Below are 21,291 nucleotides of genomic sequence, written 5' to 3'. Positions count from 1 at the left end.
CTTTGTGTGTCAACAAGCATGTGGCTACAGGTGATACAGTTGATAGTATACTTGGATTTTCAGAAAGCCTTTTGACAAGGTACCCCCACCAAAGGCTTGTAAAGAAACTATATACACATGGGAGAACAGGGAAAGTCATCCTACAGATCAGTAGTAACTGGTTGAAAGAAAACAAACAATATGAATAAATGGGTCAGTTTTCACAAGAGAGAAGTAACTAGCAGGGTCCCCCAAGGATAACCTTTTGCTGTTCAACATATTCACTAATCTAGAAAAAGGAGTGAATAGTGAAGTGCCAGAGTTTGCAGATGATACAAAGTTAGTCAAGATAGTTTTAAGTCCAGAGCTGACCACAAAGAGTTACAGAAGGAGTCTCACTAAACTGGGGGACTGGGCAACAAAATGGCAGATTAAATTGACTTTTTAATCAGTGCAAAGTAATGCATATTGGAAAAGTAATCCCACCTATACATATGTAATGATGGAGTCTAAATTAGCAGTTTCCACTTGAGAGAGATGTTGGAGTAACCCTATACAGTTCTCTGAAAACTTGAGCACAGTGTACAGCAGTGGTTAAAAAAAAAACTAACAATGTTAGGAACTGTTAGAGAGGGGAGAGGTAATGAAACAAAAAAATATAATGCCACTATATAAATCTGTCATGCACCCACACCTTGAATACTGCTTGTACTTCTGGTTGCTCATCTCAAAAAAGGTAGTGGAACTGGAAAAAGTTCAGAGAAGGATGATAAAGGGTATGGAGTGGTTTCCATTTGATAAAAAGACTGGGAATATTTATCTTAGAAAACAGAAGACTAAGGGGCAACATGATAGAGGTCTAAAAATCATGAATGGTGTGGAAAAAGTGAATAAGGAAGTGTTATTTACCTTTCTCCCCCAGTACAAAAATCACCCTATAAAATTAATAAGCAGCAGGTTTAATGCAGATAAGAGGAAGTACTTTTTCACACAACACAATGTCAATCTGTGGAACCCATTGCCATGGGATGTTGTGATGGCCAAAAGTATAACTGGGTTCAAAAAAGAATTACTTAAGTTCATGGAGCATAGGTTCTTCAATGGCTATTATCCAAGATGGTTGGTGATGCATCCCCTTGCTTGGGTTGACCATAAACCTCTGGCTGTCTGAAGCCAGGGGGGTGGAAGACTGTTCTGGATCACTCTCAAATTGCCCTGTTTTCGACACTCCCCCTGAAGTTCTGGTACTGGCCACTATTAGAGACAGGATACTGAGCCAGATGGACTGTTGGTGTGACCCAGTGTGGCAGCTCTTACGTTCTAAACCATCTATTATGGAAACACTACCATTAATCCTAAATTTTTCTGCTCACAAGCTACCTGTTGCATCAGATCTGTTCAACAAAAAGTTTAGGAAAGTGAAGCTGAGGGTGTGTAGGGGAAGAAGGGGGAAAACGTGTGCGCACACACAGTGGAGGGAGATGCAAGAGGCAGGGGGAATTTTGGAGTACAGGAAGGAGAAAATGAGTAGAGTGGTACAGTCTTCCTGTTTTGGGCAGTGTCAGAATGGCATAAAGTAGCCAGAACATACCAGTGAATCTGGCAGTGATGTTAAAATAGAACTTTTAATGATTTAAGGTTGATACCTCACATACTAGGTAATATTTCTTATTTAAGGTAACAGTCTCTTTAGGTTGCTTGACCTTTTTCTTCTTGTATGAAAATTATTTTAAAAAAAGTTCCCTGACAAAAATGGTTAAAATGGAATTAAGGTTGAGAGTACATATTAGTAATTTAGGATAAAACACAAATGTTGCAGCTATATCAGAAACAAGCTTTATAAAGTCAGGATATTCAAAGTTCGGTCACATGTAAAAAAGAGCCAAAAAAGGTTTAAGATAAGGAAATGCAAAGTTAAGACAAATCTGCACTGTATTGACATAGTGAGGAGGCAGAAGAAAGAGAAATGTAATGTCTTTTATACTTCTGATCTGGAAAGACACATGCTAAATGCCTAAATCATGTGGTTTTACATGGTGTCACTGCAGGGCAGAGTTAAGATTGTTTGGAGGGCCTGTCAACCTTGATTCCGTTTTAACATAATTTTTGTTTTGGGGAATATAGATGTGATAGTACCATTTGATCTTTAGTCCTGGATATGCTGTGAACAGAAACTACAAGCTTCCCCACACAGCTTTGCCAATGCACATCATTCTTAATATGTATTCAACTCCATGGAGGTTTCATTAATGCTGTTGTGTATAGTTTTTATGATGGGTGAAGGGAACTTATGCGCACTTAGATATTATGTTGATGGCCATGGTATAAAAACTTACATGGGATGGGGCAGCGACTAAAGATATTTTGTGGAATATTCACCTTTTCATACTGTTATCACTTCCAATCTCCCTACCTCCATTCTGCATGCATTTCTGTAATGACTTCATTGTGAGATCAAGTCCCACAGAAATAAATAGATTAGTCAGTTTTGGAAAAAGTCTGTCTCAGAACCCATAAGCTAGTGTTGGAGATAGGGGCAGGAAGTTTTGTAATCTTGGGTTTTCTATTTTTTCTTATAGGCATTTAAAATGTAGTTTCAAATCCAATCACTCTTCCCTTGTCTGTTTGCATCATACTTTTACTCTAATTCTAACTATATATATTTCCCTTTTTAAACAGATACCTGGTTTAGTAACTCTGAAGAGACTTTCCTGTGTCAGTTTTGCTGGTGTTGATAGCTTGGATGATGTGAAAAACCATACTTACAATGAATTGTTTGTGTCTGGTGGTTTTGTTGTGTCTGATGAATCTGTTCTTAATCCAGAGTCTGTCACAGTTGGTAAGAATTTTTGTTAAAAATAATGAATTTTAGTATGGGAGAAATGTCTTATTGACAACACTTGAGAATGAAATCCTGCATCTAAGTACAGAAGAGTGGCATGGCACTGCAAACTTTTTGCAATCATATGTATCAAGCTTGTTGGGAAAGACCCACCTCCAGGAATGTTAAATCAGTATATTCTCATTATTGGCCTTTCTGGAGATAGCTGTCCACAACTGGATTTTGGGCTACTTTAATAGGCTGTTGATGTAGAAGTCAGTGTAGTCTCTTAGCCTGGGCAAGATTGAATACCTACCTTGACATGAAAATTTTTGTGTGTTGTTACCAAACCATTCCAGTCCCCAAAGAATTATACACAGCTTTTATAATTGTTGCCTTTATTTAAAACAGCATAGTTCTTTCCATTCTCTTTTTCCCCCTGCCCAATAACCACCACCACCTTGTAAAACAAAACTGAAGTGAATTATTTTTAATAAATCTTTTAATGGCAATAAGTCACGTTGGGCCAAATTTAGCCTGTGTATAAGCTCACACAATTTTAGTGGACCTGGGTAACTGACAGCAAACTATAATCTATTAGAAACTGAATAATCTGTGAAAGACAAATTTCACAAAGTTCAGTACTGGGGTTATGTTTACAGTTGTCTTCCATTTTACAAATCTTTGCTTAACAACAATAGTTTATGTTTATAGCTCTGATTTAAATGGTTTTTTAAATTATTTTATTAAACATTATTTTAATTTTCTCCAAAACAGATAAACTTAAAAATTTCTTAAAGTTCCTTGAGGACCTCAGTACCCCTGATGGGAAATGGCAGTGGAAAGTCCACTGTAAAATACAAAAAAAACTCAAAGAGCTTGGAAGGTAAGCAAATGTACTCTAAATGTCCAAGTACTGAAATGACACGTTGGAAAAATAGTGCTTTCAAAGATCTAAAATGTTAAATCAAGAAAATATATTTGAAGGGTGTTTTCATTTTGTGATACAGTATGTAATTTGTATCTTGATCTAAATGTAAACATAAAATCAATCCTCTTTTAAATAGAATGGATTCATTTTTTCAGAATGAATGCTAAAGCCCTGAGTCTGCTGACACTTCTGAATATCTATCAGAAGAAACACATGGTTGAGATTCTGTCCTATCATAACTGTGACTCTCAAACACGAAACGCTCCAGAATTAGACTGTCTTGTTAGACTTCAGGCTCAGAATATACAACAAAGACATGTTGTCTTCTTAACAGGTAAAAACAGAACTTGCAGCTATCTTTTTCTTAACTTTGATATTATTATATTACTAAGCCACTCCTTTCTTCTTTTTGTAAATTTTAGAAAAGAATGTCAAAACCTTTTCAGATTATGCTGATAATGGAATAGTAGTTGCTACAGTTGATGACTTTATGCAGAACTTCAAAAATCTTGTTGGCTACCATAACTCAATTACTGAAGAAAATAACCTTCCTTCACCTGGTGTTCCTGAGAGACAATCAGGTAATATTCAGCATATTTTATACTCTTTCCAGGTAATCAGAGGAGTGGGGTGGAGATCCTTTAAGTGTAGTGTTCCTGTCTCTTACCAAATAAACAGTGTAGATTGTGAGGAAATCCCAACTCTCAAATACTCTTTATTTTAAACTATGGGAAAGGGAAGTTGGGATGGAATACTTTGATATCTTAAATACAGAATCACAGGCTAATTCAGTATCCAAGAAAGCCCAATGATAAAGAGGGTAATATGTAAGCCAGCTGGCATACCCTTCTGTTCTGAGGGAAGGATGAGCTTAATGACAGATTTAGAAATGGTAACAAAATGAACTTGGATGTCAGTAATTGCATTCTGTAATTGTCTTATCAAATACTGACCTACTGTATAACTTTAGATGCTGTTTTGACATTAACCCCTTTGGAGCTGGGAGTTGGGATTTCCCAACACTAAACATGAACACAATGCGCAGAAGCTTTTAGCATCGGAATATCTGGACATTCACACAAAGGGTTAAGTGTGTGTGTTGAGTAAGTGAACAAGAGTGGCAGAAGACCAAGCCTTAAGTGATATTGGACTTACAGACCTGAAGCATAACACTCTGTGAGTAGTGTATAGCTTTTTTTAAAAATTGTATATTTTCAATAGAGTAGGACTTCTCTTTCTTAATATAGTTCATGTAGAAAGCGATGAAAAGGACGAGGAAGACATGTCTTTGGATTCAGGGGATGAAACATCACAAATAGAAATCTGCAGTGATGCCTCAAAGTATGAATCTCATTCAGAAGCTTTACAGACAGAGACCAAAGGCTCACATGGAACAGATTCAAAAGAAAACTCTCTAACTGATATGCAGCTGTCTTCTGAAGGACAAATTGGGTTGATGGAGAAAACTTCTCAGCTTGATTTGGAGGAGATACAGCCAATTACTCCTGTTTTGACAACATGTTCTGTTGAAGGAGACAAAAACAATTCAGTAGATCAAGTTCCTTTCAACAACTTTCAAGTTTACAGTAGACAGTTAAGTTTGTCCCATCAGTTCAGTCATTTTAATGTTCTCACTCATCAGACTTTTCTGGGAACAACATACCCAATTTCCACAAATCAAAACCAAGAAGGTGGGAATTACTTTCTGTCTGCTTACAGCCAGAGCATGGATACAGACAAGTCTTCATCTCCTAGTAATTGGGATGTAAATTGTGATTCTTCCAGGCCATATCCAAAACAGAAATAAACACAAAACTAAAACTTTTTATAGGCTGTTGTGGACTACTTCTGTTTCTAAAAAAGTGAATTAACAGTTTCTATTTTATTCTCTGAACAAAATGTTTCTTGTCCTTTAACTCAATGTTTTCCTGTCTTATTTAAATCATGATGGCCTGTACCAGTTGAAGCATCTGAAAATTGAAATAAATATATTTTTTAACATTTATTGTATTTGAATTATCTTGTTTGTTGGCACTTTTAAGTTTTTACATTTGTATTTGACCTGTACTTGGGCTTCAGTTTGAAGTCTGTTTTAATGTAAAACTGAATGTTTGCTTAAAGCATGTGAAATAGCAAAGCTTCATTTTTAAAGTAAACAGTAATAGAGTATCCGAACCACTTTTCTTTCAATGAATATCAAAACTGTTATGTATTTATTTGATTGACATTGGACACAAATTTTGTACAAAATGTTTTTACATAGCTATAAGGCAGTGTAGTTATTTTAATGAATCTATACATATATACTGGATTTTGGCTAAATACCTCAATTAGAGTAACCAATGGTGCAGTTGCATTTAAAAAAATAAACTCTTCATGCACATGGGACTTAGTAGCAACTTGCATTGTTTGTTTTATATTCTGTTTCCAAAATACAGAAAACTGATGGTGCAAAGTGTATTTCAATAATACCATTTTTGAGTGCATCTAATTAATTTGTTTAGTAGTTCCTGCTTATCACAAATCCATGGAAAGGGCCTTACAGTTTACAAGTTCTGTACCATATCATTGTAAATAATCTTACAGCTGGCAGAAAACTAATTTGTTTGGTTTTAGCTTATACTACTATATGTAATTCAACAGGTAGTTATCACTATAACACTATCAGTACTTTTGGGCCCTGAACTTAGTGTTCTGCTAAATGTGGTGCTGTCATTTAAATAAATATCTTCATAAATGTAGAGTTTTTACTATTAACCCTTTCTCTTAAAATTACATGTACTGTGCTAGATTTTTGTTAATCTCTCCTCCTCTTGGCTCCCCCCCCCCCCCCAATATATTTTTTTGTGGTAACTCAGTTACTGAAGCATGATATATCAACTTTCCTTGTGCACAGTTTTGTGAATACTAGAGAAGACTTCTAGAAAATAGAATGTGGATGGTAAAGTGTTAAGGACTCTGTCATACTATCATGTGTTTGTTTTGTTTTAATTTAGGATTAATCTAAAACTACCACCTAAGATTAATATAAGAAAACAAAACAAAAAAACCAAGAACAAGAACTTAATTGATTTTCTTCAGACAGTTTTATTTGTGTTGCAGTCAGTTTGGATCTTAGTATAGCAACAAGGGACAAACATTTTAAAGGCAAAATCTGATTATAAACCACAAATGTCAGGTGCACTCACTACTGAAATAGCTTAAACTGTTTTTTAAAGCTAACTAATTTCAAGCTGGTGTCCATTTTTAAAATACTTTTTCATGCACCTAATGAAAACACTTCTATAAAAAGTATTCTAAAAATAGAAGAAAAGCTGCTTCACTTTGTTTTACTGTATCTAGCATAGTTACAAGAAGCTGTTCCTTACAGAATATCAAACTGTTTAGTATATTAGTGAGGAACTAAGCCACTTATGGAACATGTGTTAAATCATAATGCAGGTGCTCTTCTTCTCATGAAGAAAAATATTCTCAATTTCTCAGTTAAACTGCCTTTCTTCTTTACACTTTAGATGGTGAAATTGCCATCCAGAAACAACTGTCTTACAAAGCGCACATTCAGATGTGTGGTGGTTCTCATATAATTAGTGAGAGAATTTATCCAAACTGTTGCCTAACAGATGGCCAGATATTTATCACTTGTGTACCTCTAAATTAAACAAATGCTTTTTGGTTTGGATTAAAGGCATTTATCTTCAAATTCAAGCTTCTTACAACATACTGTCTCGAGGAATCTCATTTGAGCTGTACATAATATTCCTCCTGTGGTAGTTTTGAAAAAATACTGGTCAACGCCATGAGCCCATTGGCATGAGTTAAAATTGATTCCTCTGTACAGGTATCCCTTCTGGCTGGAACAATTTTGCCCTGAACTGACTTCAAACACATTTAGAGAGCTGAGCCCAAACACTATTTTGAACCTAAATTCAGAAACAGATGTTCAATTTTTAATACTGTTTGTGTTCACCAAATATACAAACCTAGTTTAGAACTTTTTTTTTTTTTTTAAACAAGATTCTGCTATCTGAAAGCAGGAACTAACTCATATTTGTTTTTATTTGAATAAATGACCTGACCCCACATTGAGCAGTAAGTTGTCTGGCTTGTTGGAAGCTAGAGGCTAGGGCTAGAGAGCGAGGATATGACTTTATGCTGCAGCTGCAGACCAGATTAGCATGGAGATGCTGATCCATTCCCCCACCCTACCCCTTGGATGACCGGAAGAAAGGGAGAACTCTAGGTCCATGCTGGTGCAGGAAAAGCTCTTGTTTACATCCATCAGGTGGATTTGTTCAGGGTGGCATTTCTGGTAGCTTTTTTTTTTTTTTTTTTTTAAAGCTTTTAGGATCAGTGAACTAGTACCGGAGTCCTGTAGGGATTCTTCTAGAAGGGCTTTGCAACTGAGGGATATAGACTGGGAGGGGCAATCAATTATATTAACCATATGGAAGTTAAAGACTAATGAAGGAGGCTGGGGTGAATCCATTATTCTACAGGAGGTTGGCAAGTGTGGGATCTGCCCTGTGGAGACTGTGAGGGCACATGCATGGAGATAAGACCAGGGTGGGACAGGGCCACCTTTTTATTCGCTGTGGTGAGAGTTCCTTCACACTACCAGTTTGCTACAATTTCAAGAGGGGGACTAAATGTTGGGGCATCCAGCACATGAATTTAGTTCCCACTCATTCAGGAGCTGGTGGCAACAGCAGAGGCCCAGCTGGGCATGGGAACTAGAGTAATTCAGGCAATTGGGCATTGGCATTGTGAATCATACATAATGTATGAAACCCCAGGTGGGGAATCTGTTAATTTTCCATTGTATTTTCATTCCAGATGCTGGCAGACAGGCCAGGCACATGATGATGTGGATCTGCAGGCACAGTATTATTTACTGGGCATGTAGGTGGTCTTCCAGGTTAGCTGGAGGTTTGTAGCTGGGCCTCAGTGGTAAAGCAGTCCTGAGCTGGCAAGGGAGAAGGGGCATGTTATGGGACCAGCTGATTCCTTTTCTGTACACTAGGGGGGCCTGTGAGCAGGCACCAGATATAATTGTGTTTCACCTTGGGGAAGATGATTTGAGACTGTGTGAAGGGGTAGGCTTAATGGTAAGAGCTAAGAAGGACTTGAGGTAGATCCTGGAACTTTTCCCATGAGTAAAAGTTATATGGTTGGACATGCTGCAACACAGGGTATGGGAGGGAGCTGTGAAGCCCCCGTGGGCTGACAAGGCTAAGAGGTATGTGAATAGGGAGGTGGCCAAATTCATGCGTGTCAAAGGAGGGTCAGTAATTTCACATGCAGCCATAGGATATGGGGCACCAGAATTATTCAGCGAGGATGGGGTCCACGCATCAGATTTGTGGGCTGACAAGTTTTGGCCGATATTAAATGGGGCATTGAGATGCTTGGGAACCTGTTAAGTATTGGGGGGGGAGGGGCAGACAAACTAATTGTTGGTGCCTCTTTGTGGCAGATGTCTAGTTCAGGTACTATGTGGGAAAGGGAATTTATTGGTAAAGAATTTTAAGGAGCAGAAATTGGGGAAGAGGATGGGGTTCAGGGCTCCTATGACTGGTCTGACTCCTAATAGCTCCCCTTACCACTCATTTGAGGGGGGGGAATCATGAGGTCCCTGCTGTGGGTTGGCTGGGGACCAGGCTGGCTAAGAGGGAGGGTTGACAGAAGCCCCCTGAGTATATACTGATTATGGATTTATCTGCACTGTACGCTTTTATCTGCCAGGTACTCCCAGGCATTTAAGAATAAAGTTGTGGCCTAACTAAACCACGTCAAGTGTTTCTTGTCGTCCTTCCGGCATAGCTGGACAATAGAAGCTGCCGTTCAGTTTTAGGCTCCTTATTCAATATATACACTGTTTTTTGAGTGCTGGGTTGCTTGGTAGCACACAAACTCTATTTATCTAAGTGATGCGACAGCTTTTGGGGCAAAGCAACACTGAAAGTGGAAAAGATTGGTACTTCATATTTTTTTTAGCATGAGGCAAAAATTTGTCATTCAAAAATATTTAATTTTATTTATGCAAAAAATACACTACATTCTACAAAAAGTTAATGTAAATAACTTTCTATACTGATGCTTTCCCTACTACATATTTTTAAGAAATCTTCATAGCAGAAGACCATTCTAAACATCAAATGCATTATATATTAGATTCAAGAATCTTCAAGCAACTTCATGTTGGGGGTTGGGAATGAAACCACATATCCTCTCACATTTCATGTAGAAGGTTAGACCTTTGCTAAAAAACATTTAGATGCAGTTAGTAAATTACAGTAACAGGTATAAAGTGCTGTGCCTGATGTTTTTAAAGCTGAATTATTTTGTATGCTTTTGTACCTCTTTTAAAATGGTGAAATGAAGTTCTCTTCTTGTCTTATGGTTGGAATTAGACCAGTCTCCAACTCCTTCTGCTTCTGGAGGAGACCCTGAAATAACGAGTACAAATTAAATGCTCTTTCTTCTCCACAAATTGTGAATAGTGGCAAGCTTCTACTTTATTTCTTATTCATCCTTTTAAACCACTTGTTTTAAAGCTCTTAACCAGTTTAAAATATTTTTTAATTATGTAAATCAAGCATTCAAAGTAGGAAAACACCCACACTAAGATTGTGTATGCTGTGTTATTTCATTTTCCTTTTGCACATGCACGGTGAAAGTCTTGCCTTCCACCTAGAGGAAGTCTGAGAAAGAGCAAGGGTTAACATTTCTAGTATTGTGGCTAGGGGCCCCAATTGTTGAGCAGAACCTCCACCCCCCCACTGCTAGGTGCTGAACAAAAAGATGGTCCCTGCCCCAAAGAGCTTATGTAAGCCTTTTGTTCCTGGGCACCCCCATCATAGGCCCTAGCATGGAGGCAGGAGTGGAAGTGGCCAGGCTTTTATGTGCTTGGCAATTCCAAGATGCAGCAAGGCCCACAGGCATTGATGTTTAACTGTCAAGTTAAAAGACTTAACTTTTTGAATTAATGGCTGTCATTAATTATAGGAGGCCCCTATAATGTGTCTCAACTGTGATTTTTAAAAAAATGCTTAAAACAGACATTTGCACAACTGAAAATTTAAGTAGCACAAAAGGATTAATATATATTGATCGTTGCCATCGTAATTATTTTTGAAAATCGTATCCTGCCAAGCCTACATCTATTATAGAGTGTTACAGGAGCCTTGGGGTTGCCAGGCTGTGCGAGAGGTTGCACAGGCCCTGCGAGGAGCTCAAAGTGGAAAGGTGGCCTAACATCTTTTTTGCTCCTCCCTCCCTACACTTGGGCTATACCTTGTGTGTGGACTCTTGAAAGACTTTGCACAAAATCTGGTTCCCTCAGTTCTATTCTTAGCTCTGCCAGAAGTGATCCTGTGTAATCTCTCAGTAAGAAGGAAAGAAAGCTACTTAGTTCTCCTAAAACAGGTTTATGAGGTCTTGCTCAGAAATAGGGGCTAAGATACAGACTTATTCTCAGTCAGTGGAAAGAAGGTGACTAGAATGCATGGGAGGGTGGGTGTTTTTTGACACCTATCACCCTTTTCCCTGGTGGTTAAGTTTGAGTGAAACATGAGTGACAGAGCCTGCTGTGCCCATGATGGAGAAAAAGGAGCCTGTGCCATCATAGTTGGGAGAGAAGGGGAAGAGAATCTCTGCTTTTGTGGAAGGGGAGGATGTGCTCTTCCCACTACACACCCCTAATTTTTTACTCCTGCCTTTCCTAAGCCAAGTAGTGGTGGAAGCTAAGGATACTACTACTGTATTCCCTGCCCTCTGGCTCTCTAATTCTGGGTCTGGGAGCATGTTTGGTGCAGTTGATATGGTGGGGTTTTGTGGAGCTCCAGTGTACTTGTTGCAGACAGAACATAAAACAATTTTAGCAGCAAGCATCTCATAAGCGCCACTGCCCATGTACAAATTGCAGTTTTCAGAAGCTTAAACCTTCAGCCAAATGTGCTTGGATTTTCATTGACAGCAAAAAGTACCTCTCTGATCTCCCAGCTAAAATCCTCATTTTTAAAGTTTCTTTAAAGTACCAGAAAATTTTAGTCTGTCTTAAATAAATTTTGTCTTGGTCATAGGAATAAATTACCCTCTGAACTAGAAAAATAAGATTAGAGCCAAAAGTAGTTAAACAAGGAGTTGTTCAGAGCTGAATGTTGCATATAAAAGCCAGATGCAATCAACTGCCTTGGGCAGGAGGATAGCAGAGATTATCCAACAGTTAAATGTCCTAAAGGTAGTAAGTGGCTGCTGGGATAACAACAAAAGACTCCAAAAATTCATTCCTTGATAGAACTAAGGTTTATTGAAAGAATAATCTTTCCCTCAAGCTTTTGCCAGCAGAGACAACTGATAGGCATCAGATAGAAAAACATTGCTATTTCACCCCCTACACTAAACCTGAAATCACTTACGTCAGCACCTTAAAGCACTAATACCAAAGTTCTTTGCTAAACTCATCAAGCACAAACTTCAGGAATGCTCAGCAAACATGATGGCTTCGCTCTCCATGCTTCAACACCATTTTGCAAATATGGGATAGCTAGAGGAATATTCAAAAGTGGTGGATCTTCGGCAAGCATTTCCATGAGCTCAGAGAGAAACCCAGCCCAGCCAAACAGAATTGGAAAATGTAGTGGATCTTGCTACATAGACGGTTTCTTCTGCCAATCTCCCACATGTACATGTCACACAAAGTATGGCAATTTTAGAATCCCAGCTAGTTCATTCAGAATTAGACAATAACAATGACTGCCAGCTTTGTGTTCCTCATGTTTTGCATGCTCTAGGAAGGGATATGGGGTGAGGAAGGGGTTATATCTGCTACTGGTGAACCACATGTACAGGGGCTGAAGCATGTCTCCCTAGAAGCATGGTAATTATTAAAGATACTATAACTGCTTGTAGTTCTACTGGAATACAAACTTGTAGACTTTCTCCCTCTAATTTAACTGCTTTACTAAAGGTATTTGTCTTGCCCCTACAACTGTAATGTGAAAGGGGCAAGAGTCAAAAGAGAAATTTACTCACTCTGCAGTAACTGAGGTTCTTTGAGATGTGTCCCCCCCTGGGTGCTCCACTGTAGGTGCGGCAACGCTTTTGCATCTGAAATCAGAAATCTTCAACAACAGTGCCCATTGGACTGCACATGTGCACCATCCCTGCCTCACGCATTGCGCTGGAAGTATAAATAGTGCCATCTGGTCTGACTGCCCTCAGTTCTTTCTCTGCCACAGAGCCATAAGTTAAGCTCCGAAGCAGAGGGGAGGAGGGCAGGTAGTGGGGCACCCATGAGCGGGCACATCTCCAAGAACCTCAGTTATTGCACAGGGGGAGTAACTCTCTCTTCTTTTTCGAGTGATGTCCCCATGGATGCTCCACTGTAGGTGACTACAAAGCAGTGCTCCTAGTTGGAAGGTTGGGGCTTTGGAGCGGCTTGTAAAGTTGAGGACAATGCTGTGTCCCCAAAAGATAGCATCTGCATAGGAGTCCTGCATAATGTTGGGCAAAGGTATCTGAGGATGCCCATGTGGCTGCCTTACATATGGCACCAATAGGAACATTGTTCAAAAAAGCAATGGAGGTTGATGCTGCATGTGTGGACTGTGGTCTAACTGAGGTAGGAACCTGTGTATTATGAAGTTCATCTGATATGCAAATGCATTGTGAGATCCATTTGGAAAGATGCTGCTTTGATATAGCATCGCCTTTGGACCTCTCGGTAGTGGAGCCAAAGAGACGTGGTGACTTTCTGAATGGTTGTGTCCTATCAAGGTAGAAAGATACACACGTCTTATGTCCAGAGTCTGGAAAGTTGTGTCTTGTGGATTACTGTGTGTGTTGGGGAAAAAAGGTGGGAACGTATATGGGTTGGTTCAAATGAAAAGAAGTTATTACCCTTCAGTAGGAATTTTGGGATGTAGATAAGTGTGACTTTGTCCTTGAGAAAGACAGTATGTAGTGGAAGAGCCACGAGCACTGAGATTTCTACCACCCTTCGAGCTGCGATAATGGCAATGAGAAAGGCAGTTTTCATAGATGTAGAAGTGAACATGTTGCCATTGGCTCCAAAGGGGGTTTCATTGATGATCATAGGACTAGAGTAGGGTCCCAGGTACAAGTGGGAGCTCATATATGTGGGTAGAACTTCTGGATGCGTTTTAGAAAGCATTTAATGAGTGGATGGGTGAATAGAGAGCATCAATGAATAGCATGATGGAAGATGGTGATGGCTGCCAAGTGCACTTTAACGGAATTGTTAGATAATCCGCTCTGTTTGAGTTGGATAAGGTACTCTAGAATAGAGTGGCAATGGGCATTAGCTGCCTGTATATGTTTTGGGGTGCACCAGTGTTGGAATCTGTTCCATTTGTGGGTATACATGTGTCTGATGGTGTCTCGTCTACTGTGTAGTAAGACTAATTTTACTTGATCAGAGCAGTCTACCTCTGGACCCCGAAACCAAGAAGGAGCCACACCTTCAAGGTGAAGTGTCTGTGGATTGGATACTGGGCATGCCCATTGTCCTGTGAGAGGAGCCACGGTGTCGGAGGAAGGTTGATGGGTTGGCATAGAGACATCCAAAGAAGGTAGGTGTACCACACTTGTTGGGGCTATTAATATGATGTGAGTTTGGTCCTCTTGTATTTTGCAAAAGACTCAGAACAGTAGGGGGAATGTATACAGCAATGTTCCATGTACCACATTGATCCTCATTCCAGTCCTGCTCTGGAACAAAACTAGGGGCAATGAGAATTCAGTGGGGTGGCGAACAGGTCTGTGGTTGGATGGCCCCATTGGCGGAATATGGGACGTAATGCTCTCATGTCCAATTCCTATTCGTGTTCTTAGGAAAACGTTCTGCTCAGCGTGTCCGCCATGGTGTTGTGCTGTCCGGGAAGATATGCTGCCGAAATGGAAATATTGCTTCCAAACAGATAATGAGATCTTGGCTCTTCCCTGTCTGTTGATAGAATACATGCAGGCGAGATTGTCTGTCATCACTCTTACTGTTTGGTGTTTGAGAAGTAGTAGGAAATATTGGCAAGCATTGTGAACCACTCTTAACTCTAAAAGGTTGATGTGTATAGTGGATTCGGTGACTGTCCATCTGCCTTGTATCCTTTCTTCCAGTAGATGTGCTCCCCAGCCGATGAGGGAGGCGTCAGTGGTTAGAACCATGGTCGGTGAGGGTTGAAGGAAGGGGACTCCTGCACGAACGCTGTTGGTATGTGTCCATTAGAGTAGACGGTCCTTCACTTGTCTCTTCATGGACAATGGTTTCTGGATGTTGAGTTCGTAAAGAAGGTACACTGTGCAGAGCCAGCCCTGGAGAAAGCGCATATGTAGTCTCACGTCTTACCACGAAAGTGGCTGTTGCCATATGTCCCAGGAGCTGAAGACACGTGTGTGCTGATACCCAGAGACACATGAGAATGTTCTAAATCAGATCCATTATAGCTGGGAATCTATGAGGCAGTAGAAAGGCTGTTGCTCATATGGAATCAAGTTGAGCATCAATGAATTCCAGTGTTTGAACCGGCTTTAGGGTGGATTTTCTAGCTTGACAAGAAGGCCCAAGTTGTTGAAAGTGTTCATGGTTGTGTGGACTGCTCAGAGTGCTTCGGCCTTGGATGGAGCTTTGAGAAGGCAATCATCAGAGTACAGGAAGATGATTCCTGTCTTTCTTAAGTGGGCCGCTATCACTGCGAGTACCTTGGAGAAAACTCGTGGTGCTGTTGATAAGCTGAAAGGTAGCACTTTGTATTGGAAGTGGTTGTAGAAAGCATCATAGGAAGCGTCTGTGAGCAGAATGTATGGTGATGTGAAAATAGGCATTCTGTAGGTCAAGGGCTGAGAACCAATCCCCCTGTTCCAGTGCAAGGTCTAGGATGGGAGTCACCTGCCGGATTTCTTCTGAACCAAAAAGTAGTGGGAGTAGAATCCTCAGCCCCTGTGTTGTGTGGGGACCAGTTATATGGCTCCCAGTTGCAGAATATGGTTTAATTCCTCCATGAGAATTGTCTTGTGAGAGGGGGTTCCTGAGGAGAGGTGGGGAGGGGAGGCAGTGGGGTGGTATAGTTAGGAAGGGGATGGAATATCCTTTCTTGATTATTTCCAGGGACCTATCTGTCTGAAGTGATAAGCTTCCAAGATGTTAGGAATGGTGCCAATCGGATGGTCTCTTTGTGGTTTTGCAGATGCTGGGAACAGGTGGAACAGAGGGGGTTTTGGGGCCCTCGACTGCACCTTCAAAACTGTTGCTTATTAGAAGGTGCTTGAGACGCTGCCCCTTGTGCAGCAGGCTTTCCACAGTTGTTGTGATTGTTAGGGGGTTTTGACGGCAGCATTGGTTGTCAAATTGCCTTTGTGGGTAGTATGGTTGAGACCTGGATCTTGGAGGAAGCTGGCACTTCCCCAACTTTCTCTTTGGTTGTGGGGTATATATGCCCAAAGATCTTATTGTGGCTCTGAAGTCCTTCAGAAAGTGTAATGAGTTATCCATGCGCGCCGAAAAGAGTTTTTGCCCTTCGAACGGTAGATTTTCAATAGTTGTTTGTACTTCTTTTGGGAATCCTGAGAGGTGTAACCAGGATGCGCATCTCATAACTACAGCTGTAGCAATGGATCTATTGTATCGGCTGTATCCAGGAAGGGCCTGTAGCGGTGTGCGGGCTATGAGATGGCCTTCCATTATCAAAGGAAAAAATTGTTCATTTTTGGCCTGTGGGAGGTCCTGGCATAACACCTCCAGTTTAGAGTAATTCTTGTAGTTGTATTTGACCATGAGGGCCTCGTAATTAGAGATCGTAAACTGGATTGTTGCAGAAGAGTAGGATTTTTTTTCCCGAATAAGTCAACTCGCTTCCAGTCCCAGTCAGAATGAGAAGATCAGGGTTGGTATGGGTGATTCTTCTCGTGCACAGCATTCACCACCAGGGAGTTTGGAGTAGGATGGGAAAACAAAAACTTTGCATTTTTGCTAGCACATATTTTCTATCCGCAGGTTTGCATGTGGGCAGGATAGAGGCTGGGGTCTGCCATAAGAGGTTGGCTGATTCCACAAGTGTTCCTTTGATGGGTAGCGTGATTTTTTTACGTAGAGGAGGTGTGAAGAATGTCAACGAGTTCATATTGTTGCTCTCTGGCCTCCTCTAGTTGTATATGTAGATCATCAGCAACCCGGCGGAATGGCTCCTGGAAATGTTTAAAGTCATCAGCTGCTATGGGAGGTGGTGGCATGATGGCCTCATCCAGCGAGGATGATGAAAAGTGTAGTGTGAGTGATACTTCCTGGTCTTGCTCACCATCCTATTCTTCCTCCTGTTCCTGCAGCTGTTCTTTCTCCTGTTGTGTTTGTGGAAGTTGTAGGTGAGAAGATCTGGAGAGAGATGAAGATGGAATGAACGGCAGGGCAGGCATTGTATCTACCATGGTGGGGAGTTGCCAAACTAAGCTCTATACATAGCCCACAGGTCCCAATAGGGCCAGTTCGGTGGGAGGGGAATGTGAGACTGCATCCAAGGAGGACCCTGCCAAGGCTGGGTTCCCTGAGATGTTGATGGACAGATAGGTGCTAACTGACCTGATGTTGATGGTGCGATGGACTCAACATATTTCTTCCTCTTCCTCCTCTACATCACTAGGAAACGGAGGAGCAGTCCCTGCAGGAGAGAACAAAGCATGGCTGGACTTAGAAGATGGTGAGACTTGTGATAAGGTTTGTCTCAAGAGTGGAGATTCTGGGGTATCAGATGCTCTTAAATCCGAGATGTATCTGAATTCTTGCAGCATATAAGGCATCCACGGTGCAGAAGGTGTATGCTATAGTATGGCCAGCAGGTGGAGGTGGAGCCGCTGATGCGGTTAGCGCCAGTGCCAATGTCTTTGTTGGTGCTAAGGATGTTGGTGCTGCCACCTTAGCCAGTGCTGAGGATTTTGTCGGTGCCGACATCTTCAAGGTTGACAATTTTGTTAGTGCCAGCAGTTTCAATGGCACCAATATCAGTGCCAATAGTTTCTTTGGGACCAGCAATATGTAGATGTAGATGAGATAGTGGGCTCAACTTGATCACCACAGACAGAGGGTGGTGCCGATAGTTGGCGGTGAGCACTCGTGTGGTCCTCAGATTTTCTGTCAGAGAGTGAGGGAACAGGTCTCTGTGGAGACATGACTCTTATCAGAAGCCATTGACACCATGGATCTAGCTGGGGATGGCATTCTGGATGTTTGCACCTCAGAAGCTGAGGGAGAGGTGGTTCTCTTCATACCCTCGGCCCAGTCGGAGGATGCCTTTCTCTTGGTCAGGCATGAGGTGAGGGGGTCAGTGGATGGTATTGCTGACGATGAGGGTCTTTCTGGGGAAGACTGAGAACCCAGATGTGATGCTGGTTGAAGGGATTTTTCCATTAGGATAAGCTTTAGCCTAATGTCCTTGTCTTTCCTTGCTCTTTGTTTGAGGCTAAGGCACTGGGAGCACTTGTGGGAAACGTCCTTCTCCCAGGCAGCAAATACAGTGTGCATGGCTGTCCATTAAGGAAAACGTGGCCCCGCATGATGATCACCTCTTAAACCTGGGAGAACCTCGCATAAGGGTGAAAGGGTAGCTTCCCTCTCAGGAAAGGAGAAGCAGGGAAATGAAAAAAACTATTCTATATTAAAACTGTAGAAGTGGAAAGTTGAGATAAATTATAGATACAAAAGGATTTGGGGGGGGATGAAAAGGAAAACTGAGAACTAGCTATTTAAAGTAGAGGTAAGAGAGTATCTGAGAAGAAAAAAACAGGCTCTGCTAAAGCTTCCATTCCAGACCACAGGTGGTAGAGAAGGGGACACGGCGCTATTTATACTTCCTGCGCAATGTACGAGGCAGGGGAGGTGCGCATGTGCGGTCCAATGGGTACTGCTATTGAAGGTCTCCGACTCCAAACGCAAAGGCACTGCCACACCTACAGAAGAGCACCCATGGGGACATTACTTGAAGAACTACAAATTCATTACTTCTGCCAATAAATCACTGGTAGAACCTGCTTATGTTTTTGGTATAGATCACTGCTGCACCAAACAATGACACTACATTAGGACATATTCTCATTGGGAAATTAATGCAAACAAGCTCAGCTAACTAGCAAATGTTCCTGCTTTCATAGCATGAATTAATTTTTAATGGCAGAATGGGAACCTGAAAAGCAACCGCTACTGAATGAAAAAAAGACACCAATACTGTTTGCAAAGGCCAGTTTTCAAGCAGCTGCACAGCTAGAAGTAGAGACAATTCTAGGATACAAAGGGGGAGGACAGCAATGTGACTCATAGCGCTTGATTTTACAAGATCATCTCTAAACAGTTTAAGCTCTGAAAGAGCAAGGCTGCATGTACCCCCACACAGAATATATGCAGCCTGGTTTCTATAATAATGTTTTAAATAATTTATTAATGGTAATTTGAAAGACTGAAGCAGGTCAATCAATACACAAAGCAGGAACAAAAACTGGCATTATGTCTTCTTTTTCCAGTTTGGCTTGTAAAATTTGCATGAAGTGTATGTTGTAGAGATTCCAGTGTCCATTAGTAGTTTAAACTGATGTTTAATGTTCAGAATGAAAGGCATTAATGCTGTATCTATGAATGGCTCCATGCTATCAGTTACACCAGAAATGTTCTTTGTGAAAAATATGCAAACTTGTAGAGAATTACAATGTGAGTTATTTTAGGAGTTTTATTATCGTATGCACTTTGCACTCCCCCATACCACATCATTTAGCAGAAGAAACCCATGAAGAGTTTGTGCTGATCATTCAAGCCTACTATCTCAATTGTCCTGGCCATGAAGAAAGACGGGCCTGCAGTAGAGAGAGATGCATAAATACCGCATCCCACCCCACCCCTGGGCACATGTACCAGTTTTTCCCATACCTGAGCTTGTCGCTTCCCTTTCCTGCTTGGCTCTGTTCAGATGAGTTTCCCTTTTCCCCTCTTCACTATTCCTTTAATTGCTCCTTAAAGAACACCAAAACTTATTTCTTTCTGTAGCCAAACAAGGACTCACTGCATCTAGCTATAGTGAGCACATCTGCTTTGAACCAAATTCTATTATCCACTCATTAACAGGGAGAGAATCAAATTAATTTCTGTCTTACTAATTAGATGCAGGACAGTGTCATCTCCATAGTACCTTGACACTTATCCACAAAAGAGTATAGCCTTCAGAATCATTAACTAGTGTTTTTATGTGCAGTGTGTGTCCTTTTAATTATCTTAATCTTTTCACTAAAATAAACAGATCTCATTCAAAATTGTTTTCATTAAATCTTGTGGAGATATGTCATTACCATTGATTTACTAGAGATAATGGTGCAAACACTGCAAACCTCATACACATGTTCAGAGGCTTTTGTTTTGAACAAATTCACATATATAATATTCTGTTAAGCCACTTCTCATTTTTATAGATACATTGGGAATCCAAAAACAGACTGCAGTGTTGACAAAAGAAAACCTAATTTAGGAAAGGTGTTTTATAATGATTCGTATTTCAAATCAACAAAGTAAAATATTTTTCATAGTTACTATAGAATTGCCAACCCTGTTAAGTCTTTTGCTGTCAATGGATAGCTAAACCTTGACAGGGTCATCCACCAGTTGTGGGAATGCCACTCCCTCAAGATAGGGTCCTGATGTGCTATGAAAAATTATTCCACTTTTATCCATAAAGTTGAATCACCCCACTCTCCAGGAAGACCACTTTCTTAGGTATCCAACTGTCTCAAAGCTAGGAAAGGAAAGAGGCTGAAGATGAGAGTAATGTAAGAAAGACCAGGGCAAAAAAGTAGGATGGAAGAGGAGACAAAATTGAGAATAGGACTAAAAGGATAGGAAAATGTTTATGAAAAACACAAAACTTTAAAATGTTCATTACATATTTAGCTTATACTGTACCTGGCGTAATTCTGACAGTCCTTTGAGGATTGCCTGTTGTCGGTCTCTATTTTTCACCACATTAGGATTAAGAAGTGGATCTCTCACATGATCAGAGCTAAAAATCTGTCGTGGTGTATGGTACGAATCTAAAGATAAGTATAATTAATTATACTATGTAATTGTTTCAATTTTATGTTAGTTTCTTCAAAGTAATCTTTATATAGACTTTGCAGAATTTGAATTTTTTATAATTTAAGTGGAAAATAACTATTTTTAAACATTTTTTTCTATTTCTGTAGATTTAAATTTTCACAGTTGCAAGAAATTTTGGGGAGATCAGAAATTGAAGGTTAGACAATAATTGTTAATGCCAGTAGATGTTGAGATTCAAAAAGTTAAAGCTGTATAACCATTAAAACAAAAATTGTCAATATTACATGTCAAAATATACAAAGTAAATATCCTTAAAACAAACTCCTCAAGCAAACAGTCTTTTTTTAAAAACTTTATCTATATGTGAATTTCAATTATTGATGGAAATATTTTTTCACTGGTTTGTGTCTGTGGTGAAATCGATGTTAACTGATATTTACCAATAAAAATCTAATCTTTCCAAACTTGTCTTTATAGCTGATA

At 40.3% G+C, this 21,291-nt stretch overlaps 2 protein-coding genes across 11 annotated transcripts in view; one reads left to right on the top strand and one right to left on the bottom strand.

Annotated features, from left to right (window-relative positions):
- The window catches only part of TASOR (transcription activation suppressor), a 50,670-nt gene extending 44,936 nt beyond the window's left edge, over positions 1-5,734 (top strand). For 4 of the 7 annotated variants that reach the window (XM_067544190.1, XM_067544188.1, XM_067544189.1 and 1 more), the window contains 5 exons: positions 2,659-2,818; positions 3,578-3,686; positions 3,887-4,065; positions 4,154-4,312; positions 4,979-5,734. In XM_067544190.1, the coding sequence (XP_067400291.1) occupies positions 2,659-2,818; positions 3,578-3,686; positions 3,887-4,065; positions 4,154-4,312; positions 4,979-5,538 (1,167 nt within the window). In that variant the 3' untranslated portion in view covers positions 5,539-5,734. Of the gene's footprint in view, positions 1-2,658; positions 2,819-3,577; positions 3,687-3,886; positions 4,066-4,153; positions 4,313-4,701; positions 4,836-4,978 lie in introns of those variants that run through there. The other 3 variants (XM_067544193.1, XM_067544192.1, XM_067544191.1) reach the window with 1 other exon arrangement.
- The window catches only part of CCDC66 (coiled-coil domain containing 66), a 52,223-nt gene continuing 36,051 nt past the window's right edge, over positions 5,120-21,291 (bottom strand). For 3 of the 4 annotated variants that reach the window (XM_067544196.1, XM_067544194.1, XM_067544197.1), the window contains 3 exons: positions 20,674-20,801; positions 10,089-10,177; positions 9,748-9,990 (listed from right to left, as the gene is read on the bottom strand). In XM_067544196.1, coding sequence (XP_067400297.1) covers positions 10,094-10,177; positions 20,674-20,801 — 212 coding nt within the window. In that variant the 3' untranslated portion in view covers positions 9,748-9,990; positions 10,089-10,093. Of the gene's footprint in view, positions 5,255-9,747; positions 9,991-10,088; positions 10,178-20,673; positions 20,802-21,291 lie in introns of those variants that run through there. The other variant, XM_067544195.1, reaches the window with a different exon arrangement.

This window comes from Emydura macquarii, unplaced genomic scaffold (genome assembly GCF_026122565.2).
Source record: "Emydura macquarii macquarii isolate MOO-44397 ecotype Brisbane River unplaced genomic scaffold, CSIRO-AGI_Emac_v2 contig_968, whole genome shotgun sequence".
Taxonomy (NCBI): Eukaryota; Metazoa; Chordata; order Testudines; family Chelidae; genus Emydura; species Emydura macquarii.
The sequence above is the reverse complement of the archived record's forward strand: the minus strand, read 5'-3'. Positions and strand labels throughout refer to the sequence as shown.